This window comes from Chamaea fasciata, unplaced genomic scaffold (assembly GCF_029207755.1).
Source record: "Chamaea fasciata isolate MVZ Bird 193981 ecotype frontalis unplaced genomic scaffold, bChaFas1.0.hap1 SCAF_2, whole genome shotgun sequence".
Classification (NCBI taxonomy): Eukaryota; Metazoa; Chordata; class Aves; order Passeriformes; family Sylviidae; genus Chamaea; species Chamaea fasciata.
Genome location: NW_027094087.1, coordinates 33448153 through 33463892, shown reverse-complemented (window position 1 = coordinate 33463892; position 15740 = coordinate 33448153). Strand labels below are relative to the sequence as shown.

Here is a 15740-nt window from a genome sequence, read left to right as displayed (position 1 = left end):
GTGAGGCAGATCCTATAGGAACCCCATGATGATCTCCATGGATGCAGTTGCCTCCTGAAGAAAGTACGGAGCCTATTCAGCAGTGCAGTGAGGTTAAGGTTTACTCCAGAAACCAGGGTTGAGGGATGGTCAGGACCACATATTGGCTCTAAAGGATGCAATGGGAATTAAGGCTGACACAAATATTTAGCACTTTTGGCTTTGTTTTCCAAGAAGGCTGGAAGTGCTTTCAGCAACTGCACAGCTACGCAGGTGCCTCTTGTAGCCCACAGAACTGGCAGGGGTTTGCACAGAACTGACTGTTAGACTGAAGCCACCATCACTTCAGGAAACACTTATACAAAGCTTTACCAAACATGAGCTAAAAAACCTGACCCAACCTCTCCTATCACCCCCCTCCTAGTTTTTAAAGTTTATATAATGGAAATGACAACTGACCCAGCACCACAGAGTACAATTATAATTAACAGGAAACTTTTCTGAAAAAATGTCTGTGCTGCCTTGGGGAACAATGTAGGTCACAGCATCAATTAAAAGCAGAACAAACTCTTCACTGCCTCTGTAACACTTATCCCCAAATCATCTTGTTGCTGTAAATGAATGCATTGCTGCATTACATCACAGAAGTGAAAAAAGGCAATAACTTGTTTGAAAACTTATTTCAAGCCCCAGCACTCACTTTACCCCATGTAATACAGGCAAGCAACATGGAATACTAATGTTACCAGTACTTTCCTCAGCTTAGTGGTGCAGAATTACTATCTGTATATTCAGTTTTCTTTTACCTAATCTGAATATTAATATTAGACCTTTGCAGGAAAGCATGTGAGATTTACTTAATTGACGACCAAAAGCAGCAGTTTACCTTTAACAGTGACTGCAAAGGATAGAAGATTGTTTAAAATCCTCAGCTTCAGTTTTGAAGCTATAGTGAGCATTCTTCTATGTGGGAGAGTGGAATACAGAAACAAATCACTTCAGGTAAAATGTTTTTGCAGAGTCACTACAGATATTTTACCTAATTACCAATATTAATTACTGATTTTCTAATACTATATCAAAGATGGCTGTCAATAGAAGCCACCCAAAGGACAGTCACTTTTAAAGAATTGTCCACAGGTAATGCCCTTCTTGAAGATCAATAAATTCTTGTTTCTTAACAACAATTTTCTGCAGAATTCAAGCCAGAAGAAAGATCTTTGCAATAAAGCCTGTCAAGTGTTGCTAACCTGTGTGTTTGTTCATGTGGAAATACTGAGCAATATCTTGGATGCAATTAAGTCTTTTGAAGTTTTATTATTTACTTGAATGGGAGGTGAAGCAAATTCTTCTCAGCTTGTAAGACTGAAAGGGTACAGCACTGATAAGCTGGACCGCCTGAGCAGTATCTAACAAGGTTTATGAGAGACCACAAGGGAACATCAAGTGACACAATAAACAAAGGGAAAACAAATTTATAAAGTGCACCTCCATCTCTTTTACTACTCATGAGTAATACCAAATAATGAAAACTTATTGCAGGCTGAATTAAGACCTCCTGAAGCCCATGCAGTACCTTCAGCTCAAAACACTCTTCACAGAGAAATAATACTATAGGGGTATATAGGCAAGAGCGAAGACTCATTTCTGGAAACTTAGCAGTGGAAAAAGCCAAATAGCTATGTTAGTTAATAAATAAGTCTCTCATAAGAGTACAAAGGAAGTATATCTGTATGTCAGAGAAATACCATTTTAATAGAACTAGGTTTTAAGACTCAAACTTTGCCTCTGTGCTCATCTGAATTTTCAGATTCCAATAAGGGGTACAGGAGCTTAGATCCCTCTTCCCTGATGAAATGTTATTATACAAAGAATGCCAACTTCTGATTATCCCGTTATCTATAGCCATAACATCTCAGTGCCAGTGTTAATGACTGCAATTCCACTGCTGAAGGCTTTAATGAAATCTAGAATGAAAAAAGAGTGGCCAAGCTTGAGAGAGTTTCCAATTTGAGTGTAAAAGAGGAGACAACAGATGCACCCATTCCTCAACAGTTCTCATCGCGATTTCACCAGAGTTTTAGACCTGTCATTATTGAGACTGAATTTCTTTTAGACATTAAGACAGACTTTGCTGATGAACTAAGCAAAAACCATGAAAATGCTTTTTGGAAGGCTTCATAATTGAACAATGGACCCTTTTATCCTGGCCAAACTTCACAGGAAAGTCCCTTTTTCCTGGGTAATGATACAAGGTAAGTAAGGTGGGAATAAGTGAAAATAATTTATTTTGGGTGCAAGTTAAAGCAGGAAGCTTGAAAAGACATGCTACAATTGGTGTAGGTGTAGGGGGGGGGCGCAAAAAAAAAAGTTCATTTTAAATATACTTTCTCTAGGGGTTGATAAGTGCACCTATGGATTTGTAGCTGGGGGACTCTGTTTCTTTTTACCTCCAAGGGTTCTAGAGTGTTATCAGATGAGAACATAACATTCACTGCTCTGAGAATATGAGTAATGGTAGTACAGTAATGAATTAGTTCTATGTCAAATACAAAGAAAACTACAGCCACTACAAACTCTCTCAAAGCCCTTTGTAAAAGAAAGGAAAATGCGGTTACTCTTTTACAGGTAGGAAAGCAAAGGGAAAGAGAATGAAGCAAGCTGCCCAAGATGATTCAAGAGGAATTGAAAAAATATATCATATGTCTAGAACTCCATTTTAAAGATCACCCGATCTCCAACCAGTTATACAAAATATGACTGAGATGTAGATGGCAGGCAGACAGCACTGCAAAACATCAAGCCCTCTCAACCAGAACCTGCTGTTAAATTAACTTGCTGTTTTAATCAAAATTTTGCAACTCCAGATTAAAAATCAGTAAAGGAAAATTGATTCAGAAGCTCTGGAAGAATTCGAATTTTATCCTCCACACATGTAGGCCAGGAGGTGAGTGTACTGAGCTTTTTTAATGAATTAAATGGAAGGAAGTGGGAAGGAAGTATAAAGGAAATAAATGCTTTCATTAGGCCAAGTAATACAGCTCGACATTTCTCCATTTGAACTACTGACTGGGGAAGAAGGTGGTAAAATGCGTTAGTTCTATGAGCTGAATCTCCCTCCACAATATCATCCAACCCCTGTGCAGAAGTTTTTTTCTGACTCGGCACCTCAAAGATGTGGAGTTTAAGGCACAAAGCACCATTGGATCGTTAGGATCTAATATACTATTGACATATGAAACACTGACAATAACAGTGTCAGTGCTTAAACACAAGCATGCACACCTATTTCAGGAACGCATCTAATCCTGAAAACATATCAGGACTGAGATCTACTGCTTTCCTTGATGGTTTGTCCTATGTTCTCTCTTTTAAAAATACCTGGCCAGCCTTGGCTTACTCTTACCCTGGTACATACTCTGCTTTTCTCTGCTAGTGTGAAGAATCCTCTTATTCTCAGTCATCCCACAGGAATATGCTGTCATGTCATGTCTCTCTCTGGAAGAATTTTTCTCCACTCTAGTCTCTCTTCTTTCTTTTGATATTTATTTATTATCTTTATAAATTACAGATGCCAAAACCTGGTACAGTATTTCCTTCCACAGTCTCACTGTTGCACATACCAATAAAACCACTTGCCAACTCTTAATTTTTAGAGAGGATTTTTACATTCATGTTAAAAATACAAGCCCCACTGAGTTGTTTGTTCTTTCCTCTGGAACATTCCTAGCATCACTTATGTCAGCTGTAGGGGTCCCCATGTGTATCTAAGGCTGTCATTCCTTCCTTCTGGCTGTGTAATACTTCTCTTCTAGAGACAATTTTAATAATTTTGTTTGAATGACCTCTGTTTTCAGGCTAGACTGTAACTGGATTGCACTACTTGATTACTACATCCTCCTCCATCTTCCTACTGTATCAATCTTTGCATTATTTTCAAATTCTAACATCCAAGAATTCATGCTGCTTTCCAAAGGATTTGTGAAAATATTGAAATATGTTGTCCACACCCAATTCTAAACTGTGGAAGACTGTGTAGAGCGACTATTCAAAAGAGGATGCAGTAACAGGACAAGAGGAAATGGCTGCAAACTGAAAGAGAGCAGGTTTAGATTGGATATTAGGAAGAAATTCTTCCCTGCAAGGGTGGTGAGGCCCTGGCACAGGTTGCCCAGAGAAGTTGTGGATGCCCCATCCCTGGAAGTGTGCAAGGCCAGGTCAGATGGAGCTCTGAGCAACCTGGTCTAGTGGAAGGTGTCCCTGCCCATGGCAGGGAGGTTGGGACTAGATAATCTCTAAGGTCTCTTCCAACACAGGCCATTCTATGATTCTATTTTATGATTCTATGATCCCTCAAAAAGGGTCATTTCTCATTGACTAATGCTTTGAGATATCAATCTTCAAGGAATATTATTTTGATAAAGTATACTGTTATTTATTTTATACCAGATGAAATAATTAAATTAAATGCCTTACAAAAGCCTAAAAAACACCTAGGACCATTTGACAAGCAAATTCACATTCTGAAATTAAGTTTATCTAGCAAAATTGCTTTTCTTTAAAATTATGTTGACTGTCATTAATTTCTTCCTACCACTAATTTGTTCTGATGCTTGGTTTTTTTAGCTAAAATCTCCTTAATCTTTCCAATATTTTTTCTAGGGCTGAAATAGAACTAGCAGCATTATTTGCAAAAAGAAAAAAATGTGAAAATAATAGCTTGACACTCACATTCCAGAATTTTAAAAATTCTCCAACAGATCTTTTCAGCCTCCTTTTCCAAGGCTCTTAGGTGAAAGTTACCAAGTAATGAGCCTTCTGCTTTACTTATTTTATCACTGGCAGATGTTGTTTAACACACTTTGAAAGATTCAGTGCTGTTTGTACAGTAGGGACACTGGATCTCCTACCACCATATGGGCTTGCTAGGGAGCAAACAGCACTTCCCTCCTACTGTGTGCCACTCAGTATTGAAGAGGTATCAGAGCTTTTGTTCATCTTTGCATGACTAAATGACACAATTAATTAAACAGTGATTGACTGGCATCATTTCTTGGTTTTGGTGTTACAAAAAAAGCAGCACAAATTAGTTAATTCACGTACAAAATAAACCAAGAAGTAAGCTTTGTTAAAATTTTCTCGAAATCTTAGGAGGTAGAAACTGTGTCCAGATACATACTATAAGAGTTCTTGTCCATTATGCTTGCCACTGAATTTATCCTAGGTCACCACCTTAATCATTACAGATTTTTGCCCCTTGCATTCAGGAAAATTACCTAGACATCCTATGCCATTATAAATTGATGTCCAGCTTGCAGAGGGCTGTGCAAGATCACTCAGAATCCTCATCCGTCCTATTTATCCCAGAGTCTTGTTAACCCTGGATAACAAAGGATAGCAATTTGGACATCAACAATATATCACTTCAGACTATTTTACCAGAAATATCCCATTAGTGTGCATTATCTTCATATCTTAATCTGCCTTCTTTTCCTCCTGAGACTGCAAAGGCCCCAACTGGCAAACAGCCAGAATATCAAGTTTCTCACACATCTATTATCATAATGGCAGAAGGTCATACACTGAAAACTGAGCACACAAATGCAACATAAACTAAATTGATTATTTTGATAACAGAAATTTATGGAGGTTATTATTCTGGTGCAATAGCATCACTTGCAGTTTTGTTTGATTTGGAGGGGTTTTTTGTACTTTGGGTTTCAATGGCAACTCCTCTCTTGGGAAAGTTCTTTGATTTAAAAACAAACAAACAAAACCCCCCAAAAAACCACAAAAAGCCAAATCAAACTTCAACAATGCTTTTTTTCTGTCAGGCTCTCAGGGTCCACAAATATGCTTAGTCTTCCTGTCCTATATCCTGGTTTGGTCTTGCCTGTTGCATCGCAGAGACTCATTGTGCCTCTGCCAGACCAATAGGCAATAAAAAGAAATTTCAAGAAGATAAAGATGAAATTTTCCTGACCGCTTGTGATAACAAAGTCGAGACATTTACACCTAAGTTATTTGACCATAAAGATGTCTAGAAAACAGAGAGACAAAGTCATTTTCAGGGCACAATCCCCCTCTATCTAAAGGAGCCATCCAAATCAAGTTAGAAGATTTGTGATCAGGACATGTCTCTCCTTTGACTGCCATGGCAATATCCTGCCATATCCTCAAATGTCAAAAGTCAACTCAAGCCACTTTGTTTTCTTAATAGCTCAAACTGTTTTCAGTTTGATCTGTATGTAGCCATGGTTTCTTACCTGCCACAGCATCTTGGAAATTATTGAAACATTTGTACAATTTTTTTGGTTTTTTTGGGTTTTTTTAACTTGAAATGAGCTCTTTTGGGTGCAGGGAAGCATTGGTGGAGAAAAATTGGCAAAACTATGAAGCAGCAATTCAGAAACTATTTGCTTTCCTCACTTACTTCTCACAGCCAACTTCACTACTCTCACCTGTGTATTAGTCCATTCCATTTCAGGAAAAGGTCCCAGCTGAAGGCCTCTACCTGTGGGATTTTCTTCCTCTTGGCCTTTCTGGAAGTACATAGAGACATCTACTCAGGACACGTTCCAAACTCAGATTTTTCATTGTCTTTGCATATGGTGCTTAGTTGTGTGGGTTTGCTTCCCAGGTTGATTTTTGGCGGGAGTGGGCCCATTTATTCCCTTGAAGCTGAAATTGGTTAATACACACTGAATTGCCCAAAGGCTTTATAAAAAAATTAATTTGCATTATATTATATACTATTAAAAATGTGAGTGAATATTATTGATTATTAGTATCTATGGACTAGCTATTTATCACTGAAGGAAGAACAAGCAAGTTATGTATATTTTACAATAATTAACACTGCACTAATGTATTTAGGTTTATTTTTAGTATGCAACATCTACCAATCTCAAATAACTATTAGCAAATGAAGCAAGAAGGCTACAAGGAATAAATAAACATTCTCTTGACAGTCCACCTCTTTCTAGCTAAAATTAGAAATAACCCTGTTGCTTCTAAATTTTAAAACCCACTCTAATTATCACTATGAATTTATGAAGTTTAACAGTAGGAGGTTATATATTTGCTTTTAATGAACGTCAGGTTTCCATTTTTTTGTGAAACAGAAAATCTATAACGGATTCAGTCTCCCACATAGGCATGAGTCAATGCTATTGTAGAAAACACGAGTTCTTAACAAACAACAACAGTATGGAAGAGGAGAGACATAAGGCAAGGTTCTCAGTTTTTGTTGATAGCAAAACTACCATATCTGTAGCTATGCATCCAACAGCATTTTTACACAATGTTTAATACACAAGGGACTGAAAAGCATTTTTACAAAGGCCATATTCATTATGATGCTTACGTAATGCTGATCCTCATCTAGGTTACTTTAGAGACTTTTTGTTTCTATTTTAATAAAGAATATAGATTTTAAAAAGAATAAAAATCATAGATCAGTTTAGGTGTGAAAGGAAATAAAGATCACCTACTTCTAACACTCCCTGCCACAGGCAGGGACATCTTCCACTAGACCAGGTTCCTCAAAGGTCCATACACTTTTAGGAATGGGGCTACCACAGTTTCCCTGGGCAACCTGTGCCAGTGCCTCACCACCCTCACAGGGAAGAATTTCTTCCTAATATCCAGTCTAAACCTGACCTCTGATGCTTTGAAGCCATTTCCCCTTGTTTTGTCACTACATGCACTTGTAAAATGTCCCTCTCCAGCCTTCTTGTAGACCCCCTTTGGGTATAAACCCACTACCTCTTACATAGAAAGGGTAACACTTTTTCACTCTCACCTGTAAGATTAAGTATTTTTTTAACATCAAGCATAAAACACAGCAAGCGTAAAACCACTAGGCCAAGTCATTCAGGGAAGTCTCAAAACTCTGTTGCTATAAAGAATGGCTAATAATAGTAAAAAAGCTCAGGGTGTAACACTTTCTAGTATATAGTCTAAAGAAAAGGGACTTCTGGCTCTGCTTATAAAGATTAATGCTGTCATACAACCATATTTTCAAGAATTGAGGCTTATATTGATGCTGTCAGTCTGCAGGCATTTAGCTGTGCCAGCTAGGAGCAGAGTTCTTTGAGACGTGGGAAAATACTGAGAATGGCTTCAGGCTTAAACTCCTTGAGTCACCCTGGAGGGTGCATTCCCACCTCACTGAAGTGGGATGAACGGAATTCTGAATATTCAGTTGACCTTACACTGAGAGAATTTTTACATTAAAACAATCTAGAGTAACTTCTTTTACAGTGCATTGAGCAGCTGTGGATTCCCTAACATCAGCACCAAGCCCACCAGAAACAACCACAAGGCATTGTATGGACAAGTCTGCTAGAGCTGATGCACTTTAACCACAGCAAGCCTCTGTGTACATGTATTTGCTTCTGGAGACTTCTGAGAAGAAATGTGTAGTACCCTAAACACAGATAGAAGAAATGTACACTGAGCAGTAAGCATGTCCCTGACAGACGAAACATCAAAACCAAAAATACAGAGTAAGGAACATATCTGCTGAGATCTTTAACTAAGAAGGAGCCAAGAGTGAGGTTCTGTTGCAAAATGGCCTCCATTAAAGATATGAAGAATTGCTCTGTATAAGCACAAGGGTTAAAACAATTGTGCTGTAATCATTGATGATGGGACACCAGCAGAACTGCATCATTTTGGGGCACTTTGTTTTAAGATAAGCACCGAAAGAGCCAAAGAAAATCTACAGAAGGGGAATCTCACAACCCAGGGAAGACTGAAAACAGGATACTACACAGGGATAGTGATCAGTTGTTTCCAACTGAGAGAGAAATCAGGCAAATCAATCCAAATTTGCTGATATGAAAAAAAAACCAAAAAAACCAAAAAAACCCAACCTTTAACTGCTAGGGTGCTGAAACATTGAAAGTCTCCAGTCCTTTCCGTGTCCTACAGGCTTTGGCTCCATGAGAGGTTTATTCCCTAGTAATTCCAGCAATTTTAATTTGGAATCAGATGATTACTAACCAGCTCAAAGCAAAAGGCATATTCCTTTGTGCTAAGTTTAAAAAAAAAATAATTACATACTTGCTTCCAAGGTAAGACTTTAAAATGCCACTAGCAGATGTAGTGATCGTAGAAATGTAATCCTCTTCATAAAATATGTCTTTTGGATAAACTCTACTCAAATGCAAGTAAGGTAGCATTTAAAACAGCATTCTTCCTAAACATCAAAATGTGAGCTACAAATATGGCAATGCTAAAGGTGAGACTAAGTTTCCCAAATAGAGCTCTCTCATGTCATCAGATGCACTAAGGTGTCATTTTCTCTCCAGCTGCTTCTTCAAAAGGGAATGGATTTCCTTCTGTCATTTCTGACAGCCATATGCACACCTCAGATCTTACAGGACATCTAAAATAGCACGATATGCCTATCCTAGACAACTGAATCTCACCCCAAAGTCTTTTTTCATTTTAAAGAAGTCTTTTCTAACAGGCATTGTTATTCACACAAGCTATTATTAAATGCAAATATATATTTGAAAAACATGAAATTTGGGGGATTATTGTATAGAAAATCAAAATCTCCCACTCTTTAACTAAAAATAAATAAATAAATTCCAAGTTTCCCTAAATGTTATGAACTACCATAAATCCAAAAATCCAAAATCCCATAAAAGTTTTATACAAGACCTAGAGCCAGACAAGTTTCAGTGTTGAAGTACACCAATTTTAGAAGGATTTAAATACTCTTATAGTCTGGAAAGCCTTGTGAATCTGTAGATTAAGGAAGGATCAGTTTATTGCCATGGAAGAAAATTGTGCTTATTAAATACCAGGAAGTTCCATAGTCCAACAAATACTACCTTCATGCAAGAACATCATTCAGTGTCATAAAAAAGTCAGCCACACCTATAAAATTGAGGAAAATTAAGTTTTCTGTTCTGTCTAAAAAAAGTCATCAAAAGGATATCTCATGAAAATCTACAATAGCTCCCGCTAGTCATATGTAGAGGGCATTGAAGTACTGCTATGCAAAGTAACAGTAATAAAATATGAACATAAAGAGGAGAGATATACAAAGAAAATGGTAATAGTATTTCTAAATAAAGCCATGAAAAATTGTTGCACTCACAGGAACTTCAATATACTGAACAGTATCTGTGATCATGGTGCTAAGTTCAAGTCTGTTCCTCATGCCAGTGATGTAACTACTATAGATGAATTTCACAGAATTGAGCATGAGGGGATGAACTTCCATGGTGAATAATTGCTTTTAAACTAAAAATTTCATTTATGTCAGACAATGATAGAAAGGCAAGTTCCAATGAAAAGCTCAAAAATATATAGGAGGCTACAATTTTCTTTTAAAATTTGAGTCATTCTTTTTATCAATTTAGAACAGAATAATGAACAGCTGATAGCATATTGGAGACAAGTCCAAAAATACTTTTAAAACAGGATTGTGAATGAAATGAAAATTCAGGAGCAGCAGATGGGTTTAACTGCTGTTAAATGTGGAGTGGTTTCCAAGAACATATTGTATGTAATAATAAATAGCCAGAGACATAAAGTTTTCCAGCAGTTTAAATCCTGAGCATACAAGATAAGTGAGGGCTTTCAAGCTTTGGCTCACTGCAACATCTTTACATTTTACCCTTGTCTACAACAGCAAAAATGCTTGTTATTAACAATGTGTGCCAGCAATGAGTGCAATTACAGCAACACTGAGCACAGTTTCACAGGCAGGCAGGTTTAACATGGGCCTTCTGAAACAAGAATAGTTCTTGGCTCTGCTTACAGGTTAATCACATTCAGCACCAGGGTATCCATTCTCACAGTGGATAATTATGCCAGTGTACCCAGTGCCTCAATTTCTGCATACGTTTTACATAATAAACATGTTAGAAACTGCCTCCCCTTCCAATCCTTAATCTGGATGTGGGCACTGGGATGACATACTGCATCTAAAGTTTCTGCAGCCATGCTCTGACTACCTCCACATCTCATGCCCTCTTGGATTTAAGCAAAAGTGAAGTCCCAAAGGCCCAGGAAAACAGGCAGCAACTTCTTTTTTGTTTGTACCTAAACCAGTTCTGGCTTCATCTCCTAATCCATCAAAAAGTGGCTTTATTAAGTGACAGCTATGATTAAGTTAAAGCTTCTACACTTGCTACCATGTATTATTATACTTGACTGACACAAATACTTGTGACACAGAATGAAACTGGAACTTCTAAACTTAACAGAGATGCACAGAGGCACAGACAGAGAAGGGCTCAAAAGAATGACTGCAACTGGCAGAGAATAGAAATCTACATTGGGATCAAACCCGGGGAAAAAAAATCACTGCTCCCGCCTCCTGTTAATCCAGTTGCTTCTGTAATAACAAAAGATTTGTGAGGAACTGTGGAAATGAGCATCACTCGATTCAAGGAAGCCTTTGGAGTTCAGAGCAGACCTACACTATAATATACAGGTGTTCCTGCTCAGATGCACCAAGAATGCTTGTGACTAGCTACTCTATAATACAAGTATCTGCTTGATACTGTCTTGGAGGAACTGGAGGGAAAGGATTATTAGGGGAACAAATTGTAGAAAAGAAAGGCGAGCAGCCAAAGAACTGTATCAGACAAGAGGAGAGATGTCAGACCTTCATGTGCATTACCAACTGTAAACTTACACAGTTGCTAACCTACTATCTTTTCACTGCTGCTGTAAAAAATCATGATCTCTATACTTTCATTGCAGAAACCATCTCTTTTCCAAACTAATTCCATAGAAAAAATATTAAATGACTACTGAAAAACCACTTCTCTCTAACCCTAATACTATACTTCATTCATGAAATGGATAAAATTAAATCAGTCCACTGATACTCATGTGGCATTCAGGGACTACTTGTTTCCCACGGATCTTCTAGGAGCTTTTTTTTATCCCTTGCCTGATACCTACTGAGAGGCTTAGAAATGAAATTGCTCTACTCTCTGGGAAAATCAGCCATTAAAGTAACAGTCCCCAAAGCATGCCTTTCACTCCAATCCAAATAGTAATGGTCAGAAAACATTACACATGTGTAAGCTAACATCCTTTTGGTCAACCTAATAAGTACCCTTTCTAGAAGTTGTTTGGAGGTTTCCAGAGCCACAGCTTCTGTCCAACACATGTGAGCTGAAACATCCTTACTGTTGCTGTGAAATGGATGCAAACACAGTTGTTTTGTGTGCTTCCTGTTCAAGCTGCACCCTGTCCTGGTTGGTTGGACCTGCTGCAGTGCTGTAGCACTACTGCTTCTGGAAATGGCTGAATCACTCAAAAAAAAAAAAGGGGCTGAGGAACATGCTCAAACCTGGACCCTCATTATCCTCACTGTTAGATGTTACATGTTAGATGAAGTCCTGGCTATTCTGCGTAATTCCAGCTGGCTCCTGCCAGGTCAAAACTGCTCTGGGAGCCAGACTCATGTAGGGTGGACATGAGTAAGCACCTTCTGTTCTGCACTGTAGACACAGCCACTTTCTACTATTACCAGATGCGCACAATACCATTACCCAAAGTACAAGTACCCAAGAATTCAAATTATATCCATTATGTATTTTTCTTTTCCCATTTGAAAGTGATTTTAGGGGTGGTTGCTGGCAATGCAAATGTACATGTTTACAGGTTTCTCTTAATCAGAGCTATCAGCGACAACCACTTCACTGGATGCACACTGGAATTTGAAAGGGGTGACTACGGAGCACCGCTGTTGATTGATTTTGCAATGGTTGTTCTGAAGGGGGGTTTGGACATTGTTTTGACCAGCCATTCAAACAGGGAATTATGGGGATAAGAGATTACATGATTACAACTAATCTTCACTGAAAAGTGCTTAAACACATGCTCAGTAAACTATGGTCTGTTCTCAGCTATTTACTCAGCCATTTGTACTATTACTACAGAAATGGATGATATACATGACCTCCTCTTTCACAGAAGTATTTTCTGATATAGGCTAATTATCAAGCACAAACATATGGGATAGTCCTCTTTTGCGTATTGTAAGATGGTATATTCTGCAAGAATTCAATCACTGATACTGAAGCTAATTCAATGTATTTTGCACCTTCTCTCATGGATTGTTCACGCTAAATCACCTTAATTTTTTTTTTTTTTAATTCTTTTAAACATTTTGGAGAGGATTGCAATGTTCAACTCCAACTCCTATCTGTTCCAGACACTTTTTCCAAAACTGGCAATAAGCGTTAAATACGTGCCCTTGCCAAATGCAGTCATTTTCCGGTGTCTTACCTTGAATCTGCTCTGGCAGCCTCTGTCCTGTCTCCTTCGAGACCAGACTGCTTATTAAATTCCATTTATTAGGAAACAAATTTAGGCTCAGGACAATTTTCTCTACTAAACCTTTGTCAATTGCACAAATGACTTTGTCTACAAACAGCAGCTCTCTTACAGATTTATATGCTTATATTTGCTTTATATGCTTATATGCTTATCTTCTCTTATAGATTCTATGTTTGTGAGTCATAGACTTCACAAACAACTACAAAAAGGTTTTATTTGTGAAAAGGTGAGGATTTCCCAAAGCATCAGTTTGTGGTCAGTACTAGCTTAAATTGATTTCCCAGGAATAGGGGCATGAGATATTTGCACCCACAATCTTACATCTTCTTCTTTATTACAACCAACTGTTTGATCCTTCTCACCTGTACTGCCAAAGCCTTTTTCAGGCTTCACACAGTAGATTAAGAGGATTGAAAGAAATTTAGCATTTCAATTACGGAGATAATAAGTGAAATAAGATCCTCTAATTCTCTCAGCTTCCCAAACTCTCAAGTAAGACTAAAACATTTATGTCTCTCCATTGCTCCACCCTCAAAGAAACCATGTGCATTAAGACACAGGTGTCAACATGGATCAATGAGATAAGTACCAGTATCCCCCAAAAGCAAATATATCATACAACAGAAGTAGTTCAGCTTCAACCCAGCAGCCCACTTTGATCCAGAGAGCATCTGGTCTTGGCTTTCTAACCTTTCTTGGTCCTACTGCCTGTGAAGATATTACAGATGTGCTTCCTGGTAAAAGATTTTGGTTGTCCAGCACAACTCATATAATAATAATTCTTCTGGAGTTGGAAAAAGCATTAATGTACTGTTTTTCTAAAGTATCTATTGATATATCAAGCTCATAAAATTTATCTCGCAAAATTTTTGACTGAATTATATTTCCCCTCTTTTTGCTCTTACCAAAGCTAATAGCTGCACTTGCTCTGACAGTCCTTAGGGAAAGGATAATTTACTGAAATGTGCGAATGGGAGACTGGTTGGTCTCCACATGTCTCCTGATGCCTCTGGAGACTGTAGTCATGCTCATCAGCTGAGATGATGGTGTTTATGCCATTTTAGTACCAGAGAGACCTGTCTGCCCCTCAGCTGTCACTGAAGAAAGCCATGGGTTTCCTAAAGGCATGGTGACATATCAACCGCAGACATTCTGGAGGATGTGTCGGATGATATCTAAAATGCTGATAAATGTCTGTGTCTTGGCACATTTACTGTCCCTGGAGGATATTTTTCCAGCCTCCACTCTGCTTCCTCCACTTTTAGGGGTCCTCTTGATGAGGAAAAGGATATCCTATATTTTCCACTTGTATAAGAAATAAATTTTCCATAGTACCATTACTAGTGTCTTCCAATGTGCTGATCACCCAGCTAGCTCAACACTTCTTTAATGTGGGGATTCCTAAGTAAACTCTGCTCTTCAGAGACCACTCTCCCTGTCTAGCTTTCACACACTGAAGTGCCCACACCTCTCTAAGTGCAATAAGTGCAGCAATGAATTCTGTTACAACTACTAGTAAATTTACTATCCAGTATTCAAGGCTAGCAGTAAAAACAACTATTTTTGGCAACATAACAGTGTGTGTGCCATGTCCAAGTTCATAACTGTCCCGTTTATTTCCAGTTCAATAGTGTATTTATCTCCAAATGAACTGCTGCTCGTTGTTCCTGTGAGGATTAATCTGAGCAACACACATCGTGGGTCTTGCCAACTTTTGCAAAGCAATGTAATCCATCCTCCTTCTCACATCTTTCCTTTACTGACACCCAGTGGGTTGGCTTCTGTTAACTAACTCTGCTCCTCAAACTCCACATGCTTTTTGCTGCAGTCAGAGTTGTGATGCTGTACACAGTTCTTTTCTCCTACAGTGTGAAGGATCTCAATTAGGACATAATTGTCCACCCACTACTCTGAGTCCAAACTTGGTCTTTCCTTTTGTTTATCAAATTCTTACATCTTTCCTTTCAGATTTCTTAGGGATGTTCCTGAGCTTTGTTTACCCTCCCAGTCACAAGAGCAGTGTAGGGATTTGACTTGGGCACGCTCAATCCCTCCTCCACTATTCTATGCCACAGGAAAGCTAAGCAGGCTTGATGTGCTCTTGGAAGAGCTCCAGCAGAATGACTGGCAGAAAACAAAGGCGGGGTGTACATAACACAGAACACAGAGTCAGCACATGTTTGTGGGGCACACTGAGGATCGGCCCCACGGGGAGCACAGCAGAGCACACTCGTGTCTCAGTGTGCACGGAGCCAATGGGATCTCTCACCAGAGACTCAGCCCCCAGAAATATCACTCACAGCTTCCACAGCCTTCTGTATCTCTCACTAAAGCCACTGTTCATATGCCACGCTTATGGGGCAGAGAGCATTCCACATCCTTCTCCGCTTCAGTTTTATAGTCCTCTTGGCTGAGGCAACAAAAACTATCAAAGACAC

General features: G+C 38.6%; 1 protein-coding gene across 4 annotated transcripts in view; it reads right to left on the bottom strand.

Moving 5' to 3' along the window:
* DLG2 (discs large MAGUK scaffold protein 2) overlaps positions 1–15740 on the bottom strand; it is a 993549-nt gene that overhangs the window by 590874 nt on the left and 386935 nt on the right. The window contains exon 6 of one of the 4 annotated variants that reach the window (XM_066175625.1): positions 6441–6521. The exons of the other annotated variants lie outside the window; for them this stretch is intronic. Coding sequence (XP_066031722.1) covers positions 6441–6521 — 81 coding nt within the window. The remainder of the gene's footprint in view (positions 1–6440; positions 6522–15740) is intronic. 4 annotated transcript variants of the gene reach the window in all.